The sequence below is a fragment of the Musca domestica genome, unplaced genomic scaffold (genome assembly GCF_030504385.1).
Source record: "Musca domestica strain aabys unplaced genomic scaffold, Musca_domestica.polishedcontigs.V.1.1 22, whole genome shotgun sequence".
Taxonomy (NCBI): domain Eukaryota; kingdom Metazoa; phylum Arthropoda; class Insecta; order Diptera; family Muscidae; genus Musca; species Musca domestica.
The window spans coordinates 658,654-680,759 of NW_026712262.1; the positions used below are offsets into that span (position 1 = coordinate 658,654).

At 37.1% G+C, this 22,106-nt stretch overlaps 2 protein-coding genes across 2 annotated transcripts in view; both read right to left on the bottom strand.

The window, feature by feature from the left end:
- LOC101898989 (uncharacterized) overlaps positions 1-22,106 on the bottom strand; it is a 29,845-nt gene that overhangs the window by 2,428 nt on the left and 5,311 nt on the right. The window lies entirely within an intron of this gene.
- LOC101899163 (uncharacterized) lies at positions 10,890-12,777 on the bottom strand. Its single transcript, XM_011292073.2, has 2 exons — positions 12,670-12,777; positions 10,890-12,594 (listed from the first exon to the last, which is right to left on the bottom strand). The coding sequence occupies exons 1-2, from the start codon at positions 12,673-12,675 to the stop codon at positions 11,107-11,109; spliced, it is 1,494 nt and encodes a 497-aa protein (XP_011290375.1). The 5' UTR covers positions 12,676-12,777; the 3' UTR covers positions 10,890-11,106.

The window sequence follows — 22,106 nt, forward strand, 5'->3', positions numbered from 1 at the left end:
AGAGCTATAGCTCCCATATATATGTTTCATCCGATTTGATGTTTAAGTCCCTCACATTCGTAATATGCACTTTACGAGAATGATATTTAGATACCGGACATCAGATACAGCTCGAGAATACCTCTGCCAATTTTTTTTGACATCGGTTCAGAATTTTTTTAGCTTTTTTCACCATATATGTAATATCAGCCAAATTGAATAGCTTTTTTCACATTCAATCCAATTTTCCATTTGATGATTTTAGCTCCCTAATGGAATTGTCTGAAAATCCACACAAGAAGTTCCTTCTAAGTACTTTACCTCCTGGAAGATAATTGTCAATATAGATCCAAGATATCGTGACAGAGGCTCTAGTACCCATTAAAATCTTCAAATACGAAATTTAAAACAATTCCGGCGAATACTGTAGCTAAAATCGTCGAATAAAGGGAGGTACCGTTATATGGGGTCTATACGAAGACGTGGAACTTAATACAAAAATGTTTGTCATAGGCTGTACTACCCATTACGAACCTTAAATACGAAATTTGAGTCAATTCCGGTGAATAATGTCGCTAGAACCATAGAAACACCGAATATAGGGAGATACCGTTATATGAAGGCTATACGAAGACGTGGACATGCACAGACAATTTTCTGTCTTAGGCTGTAGTATCCCCTTGGAACTTTAAATATCAAATTTGAAACAATTCCGGTAAATAATGTCGCTAAAATCATCAAAATACCGAGTATCGGGAATATCGGGCTAAACGAAGACGTAGACCTGCATACGAAATTTGAGGGCATAAACTGTAGTGCCCATTACAAACTTCGAATACGAAATTTGAAACAATTCAAGTGAATAATGTCGCTAAAATTATCAAAATACCGAATATCGGGAGGTACCGTCATATGGCGGATATACGAAGACGTGGACCTGCGTACGAAATTTTTAGACATAAGCTTACTACAACTTATGCCATTACAAACTTCGAATACGAAATTCATGATAGACCCATGAATATTTCGAGGATTTACAAACGGAATTACAAAGCAAATAAACCTTCCATAAAATGGAGGAGGGTATAAAATATACGCAATAAATGATGAATTATTTGAGGTATAGCTTTAAAATTTGGCAAAACACTTTATATTGTGTCTAGGATGGTTGGTATTGTAAATATCAGTCTACGTTTCTATAAAGCAGCCATATAACGGTACCTCCCGATATTCGGTATTTTGATGAAGTCACATGTTTTCACCGAACTGTTCCAAATTAGGTATTGAAAGTTTGAAACGGGTAACTGAACATAGTCTGTAAAGCTATGGTAAAGCGTTTTACTATAGCACCCATACAACGGTACCTTCGGATATTCGGTATTTTGAGAATTGAATCCACATTATCTACCGAGTGTAGTTCGTAATGGGTTCTTGATCCGGTGGTATATATATATATATATATATATATATATATATATATATATATGTATTTTTTCAGTAGCTATGTTAAGTTCGTAAGCCGGTTATGTCGGTCCACGTTTTTGCGTAGCCTTCATATAACGGTACCTTCCTCTATTTATAAATTGACGATTTCTAACGGAATTATTTACAATTCGGTACTTAGAGTAATGGGTTCTACCTGATGATTTAGCCACATTTTCAATTGAATTGAAACTGTCCAACTTGGTAATCACTCTAAATTTTGTTATATTTTTTCAGAGTTTTTTATACACACACACTTAGTTAGGAACCGTTTACAAAGTTTTAAGTAGTCAGAACAATGTGATTTTTGAAAGATTAAAGAAGAAGACATTTATTTGAATTACACTTATCCAGACCCGAGTGTATTGTTCTCTTTTACGCGATTTAATAATAAATTATATTAGAGTGGTTTCTGTTTTGATTTTTGCACCTCCAAATAAATTATTTCGTTGAAAATTTCCGTTCACCTCAATAAGTGTTGATATTTTGAGAATGATTGGTCCGATTGTTTCTTGGTAAATTTGTTTATAAGCTTTCGTACTAAAATTATTTGTTGTTGTTGGTATTTTTGTTTTCTTATACCACCGATACATCCATGACAGATATGGTTTAAATTAATCATCAAATCGGATTTGCATTGTAATCGATCGTTTATATTTTGTTGTGAATTTTGACCTCCTTTCGATTTTATGGCGTTTTGCGAACTGACCTTTTCGGCATGAAGATTCGTGCACGACTGAAGTGTATGGTAAACAGATTCGAGTGCTGCGCAACGGCCTGCCATTACCTCGTGGTTCAATGTTTGTTTTGCTTTTAGCTGTTTGGTGCTGCCGATGAAACGCACTCGAAACTTCTTCAATTTCGGAGCGTATTAGTTGAAAGCAATTAAAACACGCGTTCATAATTTGAAAAATAAAAGTTTACATCTTTGTAAACATAATTTATGATCTTCGAAGAAGAGTTTCTACCGTTGCGTTGCAGCTACTTGAAATGAAATGTTTAGTTTTTTGGCAGCATCTAAACACATAAGTAGTGTCATAATGGTAAGTTGCCACGGGGGATTCCCCGGAATCGTGAGTAAATGAAAATATCAACAAACAATGAAGCAGCACTGGAGATGAATTGTCTGCTGGACGAATCTCCGCAGCAGAAAAAATAATCAAAACAGTAATAAGTTCGACTTTACCTCCTCCTTTAATACCTCCACCATTTGGAACGAATTGGAAGTTTTCAAAAAAAAAAAAAAAAAATAAAATAAAATCCTTTAAATATTCTGTTGAAATCTTAAAAATACAGAATATAGCCGATAAATTGGGGTCTATGCGAAGACATGGACCTGAATAGGCAACTTTTGTCATAAGCAATTACAATATTTAAATATGATTTTTGAAAAAAAAAAAAAAAAAAAAATCCGGTGAATAATGTAGTTTAAATCATCAAAATAACGAATATAGGGAGATATCTGGGCTATACGAAGACCTGGACCTGCATGGACCAAATAACGAAGTTTGAAACAAATCCGGTCATCGATAAAATCATGAAAATACCGAATATTGAGATGTTCCATTATATGGAGGCTATACCAAGACCTGTACCTGCCTAGACAATTTTCTGTAATAAACTGTAGTTCCCATTACGAACTCTAAATACGAAATTTGAAACAACTCCGGTGAATAATGTCGTCAAAATATCGAATATCCGGAGGTACTCTTGTACATGGATCCATACAGACATTTCTCGTTCAGAGCTTGGAAAGAACTTATAGTATGAATTTTTGGACAATTCCATTGGAAAATGTAGCTAAAATCATCAAAATACCGAATATATGGATGTACCTTTGCAGGGTGAGATAAAAAACTGCAACAAAATCAAACGCCAGAATTTTTTTTTTTAAATTTTATTTTAGAATAAGTTTAGATTTGGTATTTTTTATTGCGAACCATGCTTTCCAAAATACTCCAGATATAAGAGTCCAACGGATTGTTATCCGGAGATTTTTGTGGCCATTGTGAGCTGGAAATGAAGCGAGTGACCTAATTTTGTAACCATTCTTGGGTGGCGCATGCTGAGTGCGATGGTGCTGCGTCCTGTTGGAATGTCTAAGGTCTGCGGCCAAAATGTTTGCGTGCCCAAGGCTTTAATACACCCTCCAGAATATTTTCTCGATAATATTCGGCATTTATTCTGATACCACGGTCGATTAATACGAGCGGAGAGCGACCATCGGCTGTTGGATGTTATGGCGGCCCACACCATCACCATGGCCGGTGCTTGAGTTCTGGTGGCCAACCGAAGGTGCACATTTTCAGCTGACCTCTTTGGCAAGTAAACATGATCATTTTGTTTGTTTACAAACGAATATTTTCTCATCGGATAAAACCAAATTCGGCAGTTCAGCACTTTCGGCCAAGCTAAGCAAATCTTTAGCTATTTTGAGTCTATTTCTTTACGGTGTAAGTTTTTGCACTTTTTGAAATTTATCCGAGTTCATTTTTCAATATTTTTTCGAATGGAATATTGTGATATGTTCAGCTTACGAGCCATTTTTCAGCCACTGCGACGCGGGTTTCAATCAAGTCGCTTCTTTACTTTTCTAACCATTTCTGCTGATGTTGCTGTTTTCTTCCGTTCATTTCCATGACGTCGGGCTACGCTACCAGTATCGCGGTAAGCAGCGAGGGTACACAAAAGATTTATTCACATTCAAATGCTGGAGTGCTCTAAAGATAGCCTCTTGTGGTTTTCCAGCCAAATATAAAGAAATCACACTATCACGCTTGAATTCCATCACGAATAACTTTTTTTTTGCTGGAAAATTCTCATAAAAATGTTTTTGTGCGAATCTCTAGTAGAATTTTAGGGCAAATAATTTTGTAAAATATTTTGACTAGCTACGATTATTTTTAAAGGGAGTTTTTAACTATATTTTTAAATAAGAACTAAAAATATCCCTTTGTTGACTTATTTGGGGGTTAAAATATTCTTCATATATTAATCTGTAATATTGCCGGAGAAACTATATACGTAAAATAATTGATGATTTTAGCTACATTATTCACCGAAACAAAAATTGCTTACGCAGGTCCACTTGGTCGTATGGACGCTTATATAACGGCAACATTCTGTATTTTTAATATATTAATAGAATTTTTAGCGGATTTTATTTTTTGAAAATTTCCAAATTCGTTCCAAATGGTGGAGGGTATTCAAAGTTCGGCCCGACCGAACTTGCAGCTTTTTTACTATCTTTTTTGTTACCTTAATTTCGAAATGGGTACTGTTTTTGTTATACCCTCCACCATACTATGGAGGGTATATTAACTTTGTCATTCCGTTTGTAACTCCTCGAAATACTCATGTCAGACCCAACAAAGTACATATATTCTTGATCAGCGTAAAATTCTAAGTCGATTTAGCGATGTCCGTCTATCTGTCTGTCTGTCCGCCTGTCTGTCTGTTTGTCTGTCCGTCTGTCTGTCCGTCTGTTTGTTGTAATCGCGCTATCTTTCGAATGAATTGAGATAGATGGCTAAAATTTTGCACACATGTATATTTTTCCTGTAGGCAGGTTAAGTTCGTAAATGGGCCATGTAGGTCCACGTTTTCATATAGCCCCCATATAACGGTACCTCCCTATATTCGGTATTTTAATGATTTTAGGGACATTATTCACCGGAATTGTTTCAAATTTGGTATTAGAAGTTCCAAATGGATACTACACCCTAAGATAGAAAATTGTCTGTGCAAGTCCATGTCTTCGTATAGCCCCCATATAACGGTACCTCCCGATATTCGGTATTTTGATGATATTAGCGACCTTTTTCTCGCAAGTATTTTAAAATTTGGTATTTGAAGTTCAAAATGGATACTACACCCTAAGACAGAAAATTGTCTGTGCAGGTCCACGTCTTCGTATAGCCCACATATAACGGTACCTCCCGATATTCGGTATTTTGATGATTTTAGCGACATTATTCACCGGAATTGTTTCAAAATTGGTATTTGTAGTTCGTAATGAATACTACAGTCTAAGATAGAAAATTGTCTGTGCAGGTCCACGTCTTTGTATAGCCCCCATATAACGGTACCACCCGATATTCGGTATTTTGATTTCAGCGACATTATTCACCGGAATTGTTTCAAAATTGGGAAGTTCGTTATGGGAACTACAGTCTGTGACAGAAATTTGTCTGTGCGGGTCCAGGTCTTCGTATAGGCCCCACATAGCAGTACCTCCACCTCCGATATAACGCTACCTCCCTATATACAATAGTTTGATGATTTTAGCTTTATTATTCACCTTTTATTTCAAGTTTCGAATTTGAATATGGTAATGGCTTATGACACACAATGCCTATGTATGTCCACGTCGTATAGACCCCAATATAACGGCTATATTCGGTATTTTTAAAATTTTAACAAAATTTCTTAAGGATTTTATTTTTTGAAAATTTCCAAATTCGTTGCAAATGGTGGAGGGTATTAAAAGTTCGGCCTGGCCGAACTTACTGCTTTTTAACTTGTTTTTTTTTTTCAGTTGGTGATATAAGAAATCAGTCTGTCTGTCAACATTCAGAATCCAGCCCTGAAAAATTTATAATAGTCCGTTGAAAAAATCCCTATTTTTATCCATTTTATTACCTATGTAAGTGGACAAATTTTTTCTGTTAAGTTTTCTCATCATCAATGCCGTTCACTTTTTATTTCAACTATCTCTTGGCTTGTTTAAGTCAAGGTGTTTTTTGATATATAGTGTGGCATGACATTTTCGATGACGTTTTTACTGACAATAAATAATATTGAAATTATGTTTTTGGTTTTAATTACAGCAACGGCGTATAAACATTAAATTAAAAAACTAGAGGTGATTGTAGAGACGAATTGTGTGAAAGGAGCCTTAAACAACAATTATTTCGAAACCCTGCAAAACTAATCTGATTACTTCGCTGATTACTTTTCTTTTCTGAATGTGCCCGACTTCTACAAAATTTATTTTTGTATTCAAAGTTCGGCCCGACCGAACTTGCAGCTTTTTTACTATCTTTTTTGTTACCTTAATTTCGAAATGGGTACTGTTTTTGTTATACCCTCCACCATACTATGGAGGGTATATTAACTTTGTCATTCCGTTTGTAACTCCTCGAAATACTCATGTCAGACCCAACAAAGTACATATATTCTTGATCAGCGTAAAATTCTAAGTCGATTTAGCGATGTCCGTCTATCTGTCTGTCTGTCCGCCTGTCTGTCTGTTTGTCTGTCCGTCTGTCTGTCCGTCTGTTTGTTGTAATCGCGCTATCTTTCGAATGAATTGAGATAGATGGCTAAAATTTTGCACACATGTATATTTTTCCTGTAGGCAGGTTAAGTTCGTAAATGGGCCATGTAGGTCCACGTTTTCATATAGCCCCCATATAACGGTACCTCCCTATATTCGGTATTTTAATGATTTTAGGGACATTATTCACCGGAATTGTTTCAAATTTGGTATTAGAAGTTCCAAATGGATACTACACCCTAAGATAGAAAATTGTCTGTGCAAGTCCATGTCTTCGTATAGCCCCCATATAACGGTACCTCCCGATATTCGGTATTTTGATGATATTAGCGACCTTTTTCTCGCAAGTATTTTAAAATTTGGTATTTGAAGTTCAAAATGGATACTACACCCTAAGACAGAAAATTGTCTGTGCAGGTCCACGTCTTCGTATAGCCCACATATAACGGTACCTCCCGATATTCGGTATTTTGATGATTTTAGCGACATTATTCACCGGAATTGTTTCAAAATTGGTATTTGTAGTTCGTAATGAATACTACAGTCTAAGATAGAAAATTGTCTGTGCAGGTCCACGTCTTTGTATAGCCCCCATATAACGGTACCACCCGATATTCGGTATTTTGATTTCAGCGACATTATTCACCGGAATTGTTTCAAAATTGGGAAGTTCGTTATGGGAACTACAGTCTGTGACAGAAATTTGTCTGTGCGGGTCCAGGTCTTCGTATAGGCCCCACATAGCAGTACCTCCACCTCCGATATAACGCTACCTCCCTATATACAATAGTTTGATGATTTTAGCTTTATTATTCACCTTTTATTTCAAGTTTCGAATTTGAATATGGTAATGGCTTATGACACACAATGCCTATGTATGTCCACGTCGTATAGACCCCAATATAACGGCTATATTCGGTATTTTTAAAATTTTAACAAAATTTCTTAAGGATTTTATTTTTTGAAAATTTCCAAATTCGTTGCAAATGGTGGAGGGTATTAAAAGTTCGGCCTGGCCGAACTTACTGCTTTTTAACTTGTTTTTTTTTTTCAGTTGGTGATATAAGAAATCAGTCTGTCTGTCAACATTCAGAATCCAGCCCTGAAAAATTTATAATAGTCCGTTGAAAAAATCCCTATTTTTATCCATTTTATTACCTATGTAAGTGGACAAATTTTTTCTGTTAAGTTTTCTCATCATCAATGCCGTTCACTTTTTATTTCAACTATCTCTTGGCTTGTTTAAGTCAAGGTGTTTTTTGATATATAGTGTGGCATGACATTTTCGATGACGTTTTTACTGACAATAAATAATATTGAAATTATGTTTTTGGTTTTAATTACAGCAACGGCGTATAAACATTAAATTAAAAAACTAGAGGTGATTGTAGAGACGAATTGTGTGAAAGGAGCCTTAAACAACAATTATTTCGAAACCCTGCAAAACTAATCTGATTACTTCGCTGATTACTTTTCTTTTCTGAATGTGCCCGACTTCTACAAAATTTATTTTTGTATTTATTGTTTGGAAAAATAAAAAAATTGAATTTCCAAATCAATATTTAGAAGAAATGTTAGATATAGATATTTAGAGAAAAAGTCAGACATTGCATTTATCTATCACGCTTTTTAATTCATTTTAGAAATAAAAATACTGTAGCCATGTTAAAAACAGGGTATGATTGAAAAATTAATGCAATTTTAATGGACATATGTACTTACGAGGGCTTAATTCAAAAATCAATTTGGAGTATTACAGAGTGAGATGAAGAAACTGAAACGAACTTCAGACTGCTGTCATTTCTAAGCCACTCGTCCGACAGCAGTTAAAATTATTCAGATGATATTGTTAACAAGCGTACAAAAGCAGTTTGTTGAGAATTTTCCAGAATAGTGTCATTTCTTTATATTTGGTTGGAAAACCACAAGTGGCTATCGTTAGAGCACTCCAACATTTAAAAGTGAATACTGGTAGCGTATTCCGACGTCAAGGAAATGAACGAAAGAAAACAGCAACATCAGCAGAAATGTTTCGAAAAGTAAAGAAGCGACTTGATCGAAACTCCCGTCGCAGTGGCCGAAAAATGGCTCGTGAGCTGAACATATCGCAATATTCCATTCGGCAAATATTGAAAGCCATTGAAATTCTAAAAAGTGCAAGAACTTACACCGCAACAGAAAGAAAATAGACGCAAAAGAGCTAATGAGTTGCTTCGCTTGGCCGAAAGTGGTGAACTGCCGAATTTGATTTTCTCCGATGAGAAAACATTCGTTGTCCAGCAGTTTGTCAACAAACAAAATGATCGTGTTTACTTGCCAAAGAGGTCAGCGGAAAATGTGCAACTTCGGTTAGTCACCAGAACTCAAACCCCGGCCATGGTGATGGCGTGGGCCATGGTGATGGTATTAATCGATCGTGGCATCAGAATCAATGCCGAATATTATCGCGAAAATATTCTGGAGGGTGTATTAAAGATTTGGGCTCGCAAACATTTTGGCCGCAGACCTTGGACATTCCAACAAGACTCAGCACGCGCCACCCAAGAATGGTTACATAATGAGGTTCCTCGCTACATTCCCAGCGCACAATGGCCACCAAAATATCCGGTATTGTGGCTATTGTGGCTGAAGTATTTTGGAATGCAAGGTTGGCACTAAAAATACCAAAGTGTCGATTACCTCAAGCAAGTGCTTCGCCGGGAATGGGTCAAAATACCACAGAGCAACATTCGTGCAGCGTGTGACGGGTTCATTGCCCGTTTGCAGGCCGTAATTCATGCCAAAAGTGACCAATTAGAACAAATCTAAACCTATTTTAAAATTTGGTGCTATTTCCGACATTTTTTGCTTTCATTTAATAAAATTTAAGAAAAAAATATAAAAATTATGGCGCTTGACTTTGTTGCAGTTTTTTTTATCTTACCCTGTATATGGGAGCTATAGCTGTATCTGATCCGATTTTCACCAAATTTGAAGTACTTGTTAGACTGAATTCGGTCAGTTGCGACGAAACACATCCTATTTGTACGAATATTTCATAACTGGCGCGCAATAGAATTGAAATCGGACGAAGATATGTATGGGATCTATATCTGAATATGGACAGATTCTCATCAATTTCATTAGAGTTCGTCCTTGCCAAACAAACAAATGATTTGTGGCGATCGGCAATAAGTGCGACCTGTACTTTGTTTAAAAAATACATAGACAGACAAACAGACTGACGGACGGACATACATAAATCGAGCCAGAATGTGATTCTATGCAGATCATCAAAAGGAACTAGGGGTCTATCTCGCTTCCTTCTCTCTGTTACAAAGACATCGTAACCTGACAACAATGTGGTGTAGAACGTTAGAACCATACGTAAAGTTAGTTTCTTCATAGTTATCAAAGGTATTTTTATGCCATACTTATTTACGCTTACCAGAATGTTCGATTTAAAAGAAATGTTTTTTTAGTTAAAATTAATGTATCTAGATATACAAAAAGTATAGAGTAAAAAAATATAGCGCTACTTTTATGCTAAAAATTGTTGGAGGCTCCTCAAAGTATGCTATAAAAACGTTAAATAAAAAATGTGAAAAATCATTTTACATTTGACTCTAACATAGTGTGTAATCGGGTCGAAGAGTACTTCAAGGTTCTAATAAGTACACCATTGTTATTGAGCGTTAGGTAAGAGCTAGACCTTGGAATATTGCATAGGGGTCAATATTTGCACTTTGGGGGTACAAAAAGTAGTAAAAGGTACAAAGTGGTTCAATTCTGTTACTGAAAATCGATAAGAGCTATAGCTACGAAATTTTGAGTGAAGGTCTGTCATGAGTATGATAAGGTGGGATTTTTCGGACATTTAAGATAAAATCGCAAAATAATAATGAATTTATTTTGACCAAATCAGAAGTTTTTTATCTACGCAGGGTTTCTATTCACCTAAAACCTTAATTACCAATTTGGAGAAAAAAGAATTTAAACAAATGGGCTAGAACATAAAAAAAAACTTGAGATCGCGGGTATACCTAAATAGGGGCTCTATGAGAAACGAAAATTTTTTCAAGATTTCAGTTCAAAATCTTATCGGGTTGAATCCAATAATATTCAATCGTAGAAAGAAATGTCGTTATCCTACAATAAAAATAGATTTCCATTAAATTTTTCTATTTACATTTATTGACAAGGTGTATACCGATACACCCCGATAAATTCATGTAAGCCTTACAAAACTAAAAGTGGAAATGTGGCACTACTTATAAAACTAATAACAACAGATTTTGGAGCAATCATACCAGAGCGGGATGCGATATGAAACTAACGATAAGTGGTGTGGTATGATTGTAAGATCACAGTTTGCTTGAGGCGCAGGTTTATTGCCAACCGCCAGCAGAGCCAGCACTGGCATATGAACCAGCGCTGCTGCCACCATAACCACCGGCAGCAGCACCACCATCGGCACTCAAAGCACCAATCACCTTCAGAGATTTCAAAGTCTCAAGTGCATCGTCAAAGCCACCAGCGCCAGCAGCAGAAGAAGCGCCAGCATCAGCAAAATCGCCATAACCGCCAGCAGAATAACCTCCAGCGGAGGTTTCTTCGTGAATAACTTTAATAGTTTGTTCAGCAGCGGCGCTAGCACCGCCGGCCGAGTAACCTCCAGCTGAGTAACCTCCAGCTGAGTAACCCCCAGCCGAAGCACCACCTTGCTCATGGACAACTTGAATGGTCTTGACTTCTTGGGCGGCACCAGCACTGGCACCTCCATATGAGTAACCACCAGCACCGCCAGCAGCGGCACCCTCTTCATGGATAACTTGAATGGTTTTCACTTCTTCAGCGGCGCCATGACCACCAGCGGAGAAACCGCCGGAGTAGCCACCAGCGGAAGCACCGGCTTGTTCATGGACGACTTGAATGGTTTTCACTTCCTCAGCAGCACCATGACCGCCAGCGGAGTAACCACCGGAATAGCCACCAGCAGAAGCACCAGCTTGTTCATGGACAACTTGAATGGTTTTCACTTCTTCAGCAGCGCCATGACCATGACCGCCAGCCGAGAAACCGCCGGAGTAACCACCAGCAGCAGCACCGCCTTGTTCATGGACAATTTTGATGGTTTTGACTTCTTCAGCAGCGCCATGGCCATGACCGCCAGCGGAGTAACCTCCGGAGTAACCACCGGCCGAAGCACCACCTTGTTCATGGACAACTTGGATGGTTTTGACATGTTCAGCACCGCCATGACCGCCAGCACCACCATAGGAATGACCACCGCCTTGTTGTTGTTGTTGATGGATAACTTTGATGGTTTTTACCTCTTGGGCGCCACCGCCAGCAGAGAAGCCTCCATGTTGTTGGTGTTGTTCTTGGTGCACAATTTTAATTGTCTTAACGGCTTGGCCACCAGCAGCGGCTCCACCACCATAAGAATAACCACCACCATGACCACCGGCCTGTTGTTGATGGATAACCTTGACAGTCTTAACCTCTTGGGCGCCACCAAAACCTCCGGCAGAAGCACCACCGCCATAACCACCAGCTTGTTGTTGATGAATAACCTTGATGGTCTTGACAGCAGCACCGCCGGCAGCGGCACCACCACCATAACCGCCTCCATAGCCTCCACCATATCCTCCTTGGGAAGCACCGCCTTGGGCATGGATTACCTTGACAGTGTGAACGGCGGCACCGCCACCATGACCACCGCCATAACCACCTCCATGGCCGCCACCGTGGCCACCGCTGTAACCACCATGACCGCCGCCATGACCACCGCTGTATCCACCGCCACCAGAGCTACCGCCCAGGAAGCCAGCTGAGCATGATGCCACCAAAACTGCTAAAACGCAAACGAAAACCTAAAATTCCACAAAAAAAATGCCAATTAGTTGCCGTAAATACTCCACGTTTCGTCTTCAATCTGATCGACCCACCTTCATGTTAGGAATCTTCTTGCTTGGGTTAAAAAAGTGGAAGATCAAAGGTGATTCCTATGAGTTACTGTCTCCAATTCAAATGAGACTGATGCAGTTTCGTTGGAGTCACTGTCGTTTTATATGAAAATCTAAACTAAAACGATTTCTAAGAAAACTCATCCCCATTCGTGGTGGGCAGCATCTTCGGCGCTGCAGCCGCCAATTTTGGTATCATCCACATTATCTCTAATAACTCTCTTTGGCTTTCATTTTCATTGGCAATGATGGCCAGCTATTTTTGGCAATGCTCATCACCCAAAGGTAAGGTAACCAAAAACACCAAAAAAAAAAAAAAAAAAAAATAATTGGTGTTAGCCGAACAAATCTACATCAATACCTAAAACAACAACAACAACGAATGATTAAGTGGATACCACTTCATCCATTACCTACCTTAAATGAGGGGAAAAACAATAACAATAACCACTTCAAATATTCGAATTTAAATCAGAACTCGTTTTCATCTGCTTTTCGATTTCTTTTGGGGGGAGCTCACTCTGGAGTGCTTCTTCGACCCCCAATTGTCCATTAGAGAGCAGAAGTTGTTAAACAACTTTGATGTTTGGGCTACCTGTGTCAATGCTGGGACCATTTGGAAAATAAACATAATTTTCTCTTTCTGTCTGCTTCAGACATGTTGCACTCATGCCCGCGGGACTTCCCCATGGGCAAACGGAAAACAAGTTATTAGCCAATATCTACGGCTAGCTATTTAAGGTAATTAAAAACATGCCTATATAAATATTTATAACTATTAATAAAGATAAAGGTGTTGAGAGTAGCAGTCTCTCTCGTGTGATTGAGACTTGAGATGAATTATTGAAAACGAAAGGGACACCTGGCAAATGGTTTGAATAGAAAACAAAAGTGAAACGTCACTCATTTTATCTAAGCCTACCAGTTTTTACCTTTCTCTAAAAACAATCTAAATATGATCCAACTCAATACGTATAAAAAGACCTGCTCTTTTCTTTAAAACCTTTCTTTAAAAATGAGGAATGCCACAAATCAGTCGTTGAGTATTTGATAAAGCTGAGAAAAAAAATTAATTTTTCAATAATAAAAGGAAAACCTGTCCCGATTATGAAATTAGAGCTAACAAGTAAAAATGCAGCTACTTTCGGTCGTTCCATAATTTTAATACCCTTCACTATTTGGAAGGATCTTGGATTTCAAAAAAAGCACCGAAAAATACCACTTAACTGAAAACCGGGGGCTATGCGAAGACGTATACCTGCACAAGTAATTTTCTGTCATAGGCTGTAGTAACGACTCCGAACTTCAAATACGAAATTTGAAACTATTCCGTTAAATAATGTCGCTAATATTATCAAATTTGAAACAATTCCGGTGAATAATGTTGCCAACATCATCAAAATACCGAATATAGGGAGGTACCTTTATATGTGGGCTATACGAAGTCGTGGACCTGCATATACACTTTTCCGTCATAGGTTGTGATACTTTTTAGCTTTAATTTTAAATACGAAATTTGAAACATTTCCGGTCAAAAATGTCGCTAAAATTATCAAATAACGAATATCGGGGGTACCGTTATATGGCATCCTGATATCGTGGACAATTCTTTTATCGGGGGTATCGGTATATGGAGGATATAAGATATCGTGGACTTCGTATCGACAATTAGCTTCCAGGGGATAAAGTACTCACAAACAACTCCTTGCAAAGAATTTCAGCCAATTCCCTTGAAAAATGTTTCTAAAATCAACAAAATACCGAATATCGGGAGGTACCGTTATATGAGGAATATACGATTTCTTGGACCTACATAGACAATTCTTCTCCAGGGGCAAACTACTCAAAAGGAACTCCTTGTGTGGATTTTCAGACAATTCCATTGAACAATTTGACTACAATCATCAAAATACCGAATATCTGGAGGTTTCATTATATGGAGGATGTAAGATATCATGGACCTCGTATTGACAATTCTCTTCCAGAGGGTAAAGTACCCACAAAGAACTTCTTGTGTAGAATTTCAGACAATTTCATTGAAAAATATTGCTTAAATCATCAAAATACCGAATCTATCGTGGACCCATATAGCCCATCTTCAAACTTGACCTACCTGCCCACAAAATACTAATATCTGCAACATTTTAGCTTCCCATCTTAATTCGTTTTGGCTCTAGACGTTTCACGGACAGGGACAGGACAGAGGGACGGGCAGGGCTAAATCGTCTTAGAATTTTATGTTGATCAAGAATATATATGTTTTCTTGGGCCGAAAATTATGATTTCGATGAGTTATAAGCGGAATGACGAATTTAATATACCCTCCGTACCATGTATGGTGGAGAGAATAAAAATGGGAGATACGTGTATGTGCACTTTGAAAGTTTACATCGCACAGTTACCTTAATGGAGGGGGCAAGTTCTACACTCTTCTACATTTATAGAAATTTTCGGACTAAGTCTTCGGCAATATACAGGGTGAGATAAAAAAACTTCAACAAAGTCGAACGCCATAATTTTTACATTTTTTGTTTAAATTTTATTAAATGAAAGCAAAAAATGTCGGAAATAGCATCAAATTTAAGTTTAGATTTGTTCGAATTGGTCACCTTTGGTACGAATTATGTCCTTCAAACAGCCAATGAAACCGTCACACGCAGCCCGAATGTTGCTCTGCGGTATTTTGGCCCATTCCCGGCGAAGTGCTTGCTTGATGTGATCGACACTTTGGTATTTTCTAGTGCCAACCTTGCTTTCCAAAATACTCCAGACACAATAGCCCAACGGATTGGTATCCGGAAATTTTGGTGGCCATTGTGCGCTGGAAATGAAGCGAGGAACCTCATTTTGTAACTATTCTGAGTGCGATGGTGCTGAATCCTGTTGCAATGTCCAAGGTCTGCGGTCAAAATGTTTGCGTGCCCAAGGCTTTAATACACCCTCCAGAATGATATTCGGCATTTATTCTGATTCTGTTATGGCGGCCCATACCATCACCATGGCCGGCACTTGAATTCTGGTGGCCAATCGATGGTGCACATTTTCAGCTGACTTCTTTGGCAAGTAAGCACGATAATTTTGTTTGTTTACAAACTGCTGGACAACGAATGTTTTCTCATAGGAGAAAACCAAATTCGGCAGTTCACCACCTTCGGCTAAGCGAAGCAACTCTTTAGCTCTTTTGAGTGCATTTTCTTTCTGTTGCGGTGTAAGTTCTTGCACTTCTTGAAATTTCAATGGCTTTACCTCGAGCTCATTTTTTCAATATTTGCCGAATGGAATATTGCGATATGTTCAGCTCAGCCCTCCATTTCAAGGTGGAGGGTATAAAAATATTCCATTTTTATTGGGACCCTGTCTCGAAAGTTTGAAAAAATGCGTCCACTATATGTATGGACCTTCATACTTGTCATACTTTAACTTCTTCGGGGGAGTTAAATGATGTAGTGGACAAATGGGCATTGTTAAGTTTTGCTCCTGTTCTTAGTGCTATAGGAAATTACGATGTGACAGGTTTCGGCAATATGTTAGAGTTCAAGACAGGGCAAAAAAAAATCGAACATTTATTTCCAATCTACGAATAACCTTTATGGTTAAATTCCAATTTTACATCTGAATGAGAGAAATATTTAGACATAATCGATGATATTTAGAAAAGCTGATTTATTTCGGAAGTTATGAGAAATATAATTATTGAAAAGTGTAATCGTTTATGGGTGGGGTACCAGAAGGCTTGGACCGATTTCTATCATTTTCACACCAGTTATTGAGTTCGTAGAAATATTAGTATGCGTTCCATTTTAAGATAATCGGATGCTTAATTCGCATTTTATGAGCTTTCTTTTATTCAAAATGTTGACCCTTTGTGGGTGAGATACCAGAAAGAGTGGACCGCTATACCCCACTTTCACACCAGACCTTGTGTTAATAAAAATATTGGGATGCATGAAATTTGAAGAGAATCAAATGTTTATGTTGCGTTTTATTAGAGATGAAATTATTCAAAAGTTTCACCCGTTGTGGGTGAGGTACCAGAAGGAGTGGTCCAATATATTATATCTTCACAACTCATTTTGTGTTGATAGCATTATTGGCACGGACCGAGTTTGAAATGTACCGCATTCTCGTTTTGCGTTTTTGAGCTTCATAGCTATTTAAAATGTTAACCCTTTGTGGAGGTGGTACCAAAAGGAGTAGATAATGGAATATATCATCCCAGAGAGCAATTAGAAATATTGGGATATACAATTCTAGATAATTGGACCCTTAATTAACATTTTATAAGCGTTGAGATTATTCAAAATTTTGACCCTTGATGATGGAGGTACTAGAAGGGTTGAGTCTATGTATACTAGGATCCTTTCTTCTTCTGTGGGGTAAATTATTTTTCTGTGAAAATGATTATTTCTTTAAGAAGAAATGGACCGATTTGTCCTCTCCGAATTCGTTCTAACTTTGATAATTATATTAGGATGTACCAAGTTTGTATCAAATCCGGTACTACCTTCGAGAGTTATCCGCACATCAGCTTGCCAGATAGACGGCAGGATAAATGTCCTGAAGCGGATTTGATTTCGATGAGTATTTTTGGTTGGCCTTAGTTAACGGAAGCTGTTAAAACTTATCCCAAACCGCTAAACTCTCATACAACACAAATTTAATGTATCTCAATACCGTTGCTGCAACGGAAATAGGTCTTAGAGTATTTGCCTTTGAGTGGTGTCATATTCAAATCGGTGTTCGACACACAAATTGTCTTCTTCAGTAGGTTCTCTTCATGAATTTTGTCCATAGCGGCAAAAAGATTCGCAGTGGTTATACGCTTTCATCCCAAAAATTCAAGATGCTTCCGTTGTTTGCTTTAGACTCAATGAACGATACTTTCCCATTCAAAGTATTTTCAAGGTTACTTTTTATCTCACTGCGAAGGTCAAAAACAGTCGAACATATCGTCTAACATTTGTCTATTTTAAGTTCAACTATTTCAACTACTGCAAATAGTTACTACACCATGTGTTTTACTCATTTTCTCCTCTAATAACTTAATTGGCCAAACTATCTGCAACGTCCAGCCTACCATCATCTGTTAATAAAAATTAGTATTGCTTTTTTATAAAATTAAGTAATAATAGCTACTGTTGTCATAATACCCATCACACAAACAACGCAAAGAGAAGAAACCACAATAACAGCAATAATCAGAAAATATTTCTTTTTTTTTTGTCCATCATTAATGATTTTAACATAAAAGAAAAATGAAATGAATTAATAATGACATCGGATAATGACTACCTACCAACCAAAACTCTTGGCCAATCTATAAAAGACGTCAGCAGCACCAATACAATCGAAATATTTTGAATTTGAAATATTCGGAATACATTAACAGCGTTTATATAAAGCCTGGCAAAAGGGCCGAAGAGAGTGTTTGAGAAAATAAAATTTAAACTGGACGGTATGCAGATTTTTCAAATTTTTTATTTAAATGCAGATTTTTTGTATTTTATTGGGGGTTGTTTGTTTTTGTTGCTTTTTAAGGTGGACAGTGGCTCTGAAGTGAAGAATGTATGCATATTAAAGTAAAAGAGATAATTTTTAGGAGACCAATAGAAATAGTGTTGAGTGTTGTTTGTTGTTAGACGGCACAAGACTCGAATATTAGTGCTGCAGTTTTATTTTTCAATAAAACAATTAAAATTGTGTTGAAATTATTTATGTTTTCAAAGCCATGAATATTTTTCTCATTCAAAGGCAAGGGTGTGTTCAGCCCTGTGAATAGACAAACGAGTAAAAAAGAAAAAAGCTAAGTTTGTTTTATTTTTAATAGTTAAACACAAAAAAAAAACAAGATACACATTTATAAAACTTCGCGTTTTGTCTTCTCGATTCACTGTTATAACGTTTGCCCAAGTTTTAATCGTCACAACATGTTTGTGGTATGTTTCGACTCAGTTGCATATTAACTACGCTACAAAGCAGTTTTGGATATTCGTGAAATTTGCATCTGTCTCTGCTGTTTTGAGAAAAAATCAGATGAAATACCGTATTTTCATTAAAAAGATATTTCAAAGTGTTCAGTCCTGTTTCGTTTGCATATATACAGGGTACGACAAATAACATTTTATACCCTAAGCCATAGAGAGGGTATATATCATTTGAGTCGGCCAAAATGTACCTCATCGAAATAACGGTTTTAGACTCTAGGTCCCTTTGGACCAAATCCGTTCCAGGACATTTGGGGTCGATCTAGCGATGTCCGTCCATCCATCTGTCTATCTGATTGGTGTGCACAATAACTCTCTAAAGGAGTATCCAATTTGGTCCAAATTTGGTATATCGTAATATTATTATCAAACTTAGATCGAGTTCGGAGATGGGCAATATCGGTCTGATACCTTCCCCACAAAAGGTGATAATTTTTAAAGAAAATAATTTACCCAAAAGAAAGGGAAAGTATAATACTACTTTGCTCCAACTTTGCAAATCCTAATATTTGCATCAGTGCTAGGTTAGGTGCGAAAATGGAAAATTTCCATCCACTCCATCAAGTACCTCCCCCACAAAGGGGCAACATTTTGAATAATTAAAACTCTTATAAATTGTGATGTAAATGTCCGATTGTCTTAAAATGACATACATCATAATTGTAATTAACACAAGCACTGGTGTGAAGATATCGGTCCACTCCTTCTGGTGTCTCCAGAAGGTCATCATTTTCAATATCCATGTCCATTCAGACTTAACACATCTCGACATTTATATCAACACAAGATCTGTAGAGATTCGACCATCCCTTCTAGTACCTCCCCTACAAAGGATCAACGTTTTAAATAATCAAAACGAATATAAAATCCGAAATAAGAATCCGGTTCTCTTCATATTTTACACCTCCCATTGTTTCTACTAACAAAATATCTGCTGTGAAGATGGAGTATATAGATCCACTCCTTCTAGTACCTCTTCCACAAAGGGTCAAAGTTTTGAATAACCAAAACGATCATAAATCCGGCTTTCTTCGAATTTCACGTATAGATGACATAGATGGTATCTATCGGCCCACTTCTTCTGATACCTCCCCCACAAAGAGTCAACATTTTGAATATCCATGAATCTCATAAAACGCGTTATTAATATCCGCTTCCATTTAAACTTGGTACATCTCAAAACTTCCACTAATACAAGATCTGTCATAAAAATGGGATATATCGGACGATTTCTTCTGGTACGTCACGCACATAGTGTTCAAGATTTTGAAAAACAAAATGCTCGAAGAAAGCGAAATAAGCTTTCAACTCCCTTCAAATTTCACACATCCAAATATTTTTGCTAACGCAAGATCTGTTGTTCAACACCTTTATCTGTCATAACTTGCGAATCAAGTCAGCGATTCTTTACAACTTGCTATATCTAAATATATTTCTCTCAACCAGAAACATGGAACGAATATGGAATTTATGATTTCGCATAGAGTTAGATATAAATGTTCGATTTTCTTGTAATTTTACCCATACCAATATTTTTATCTGTATTAGATAAAGTATGAAAATGAATTTCTCAGTCGACTATATCTGGTACCTCACGCATATTTTAACATTTTCTAAAAAATATCACATATCTCTTATAAAGTAAAGGATGTAACCAATATGGTCCAAACCTGGCATGTCGCAATACTTATATCATATTTATTAAGGCCATAGACGAAATGAACAATATTGGCCCATTCGTTCGGAATCTACTACCATAGACGGCCAAACAATGTGAATAATCTTCTGTTATGATTATATTTAAATAATCGAATATTGACTGGGGGTATACATTTGTCGGCAAAACCAACTGACACTTTTCGACTCGTTTTTTATAGAATTTATGCAAAATTTGTAGTTCATAATGGGTTCTACAACCATTGTCAGAACATTGTCTATATTGGCCAACGATTTTCTAGCCACATTTGCCACGGATTTCTTTTAAATGTGGTATTTAAGACACTCAATATATAATAATTCATGTAGTTTCGGTTCAGATTTAGATATAGCTCTCATATTTCAATTTTATATTTATATTTGTAATATTTGTCTAAATGGAATGTATTTCTTGAATATTGGTTAAAACATAGCCATAGCCCCTATATATATGTTTCATCCGATTTAATGTTGAAGTCCCTCACATTCGTTATATAAACTTCACAATAAAGATATTTGGTACCAGATATCAGTTACCGCTAAAAATACCTCTGCAAAATTTTATCGATATCGGTTACAATTTGGATATAGCTCTCATATATATATATATATATATATATATATATATATATATATATATATATATATATATATATATATATATATATATATATATATATATATATATATATATATTTATCCGATATCACGTTTATTGTGCATCATAAATGTAATTTCAGCTCAAAATTGACGTATTTTGGCATATTCAACTGAATTTATCCTGGAAGTAAATGCGAAATTTGTTGAAACACAGTTCCAATATATCTATTGCTCCAATATACAGGGTGAGATAAATAACTGCATTGAATGAAAGCAAAAAATGTCGGAAATAGCATCAAATTTTAGAATAAGTTTAGATTTGATAGAATTGGTCACCTTCGGCCCGAATTGTGACCTTCAATCGGCCAATGAAATCGTCACACGCTGCCCGAATGTTGCTCTGCGGTATTTTGGCCCATTTCCGGTAAAGCGCTTGCTTGAGGTGATTGACACTTTGGTATATTTTAGTGCCAACCTTGCTTTCCAAAATTCTCCAAGCACAATAGTCCAACGGATTGGTATTCGGAGAGTTTGGTGGCCATTGTGCGCAGGAAATGAACCGAGGAACCTCATTTTATAACCATTCTTGGGTGGAGCGTGCTGAGTCCTGTTGGAATGTCCAAGGTCTGCGACCAAAATGTTTGCGTGCCCAAGGCTTTAATACACCGTCCAGAGTATTTTCGCGATAATCAGCGATTATTCTGATGTCACGGTCGATTAATACGAGCGGAGAGCGACCACCGAATGTAATGGCGGCCCACATCATCACCATGGCCGAAGCTTGAGTTCTGGTGGGCAACCGAAGGCTGACCTCTTTGGCAAGTAAAGAGGATCATTTTGTTTTTTACAAACTGCTGGACAACGAATGTTTTCTCATCGGAGAAAACCAAATTCGGCAGTTTATCACTTTTTGCCAAGCGAAGAAACTTTTTAGTTCTTTTCTAGTCTATTCTCTTTCTTGCACTTTTTGGAATTTCAATGACTTTACCCCGAGCTAATTTTTCAATATTTGCCGAATGGAATATTGCGATATGTTCAGCTCACGAGTCATTTTTCGGCCACTGCGACGCGGGTTTCGATCAAGTCGCTTCTTTACTTTTCAAACCATTTCTGCTGATGTTGCTGTTTTCTTCCGTCCAC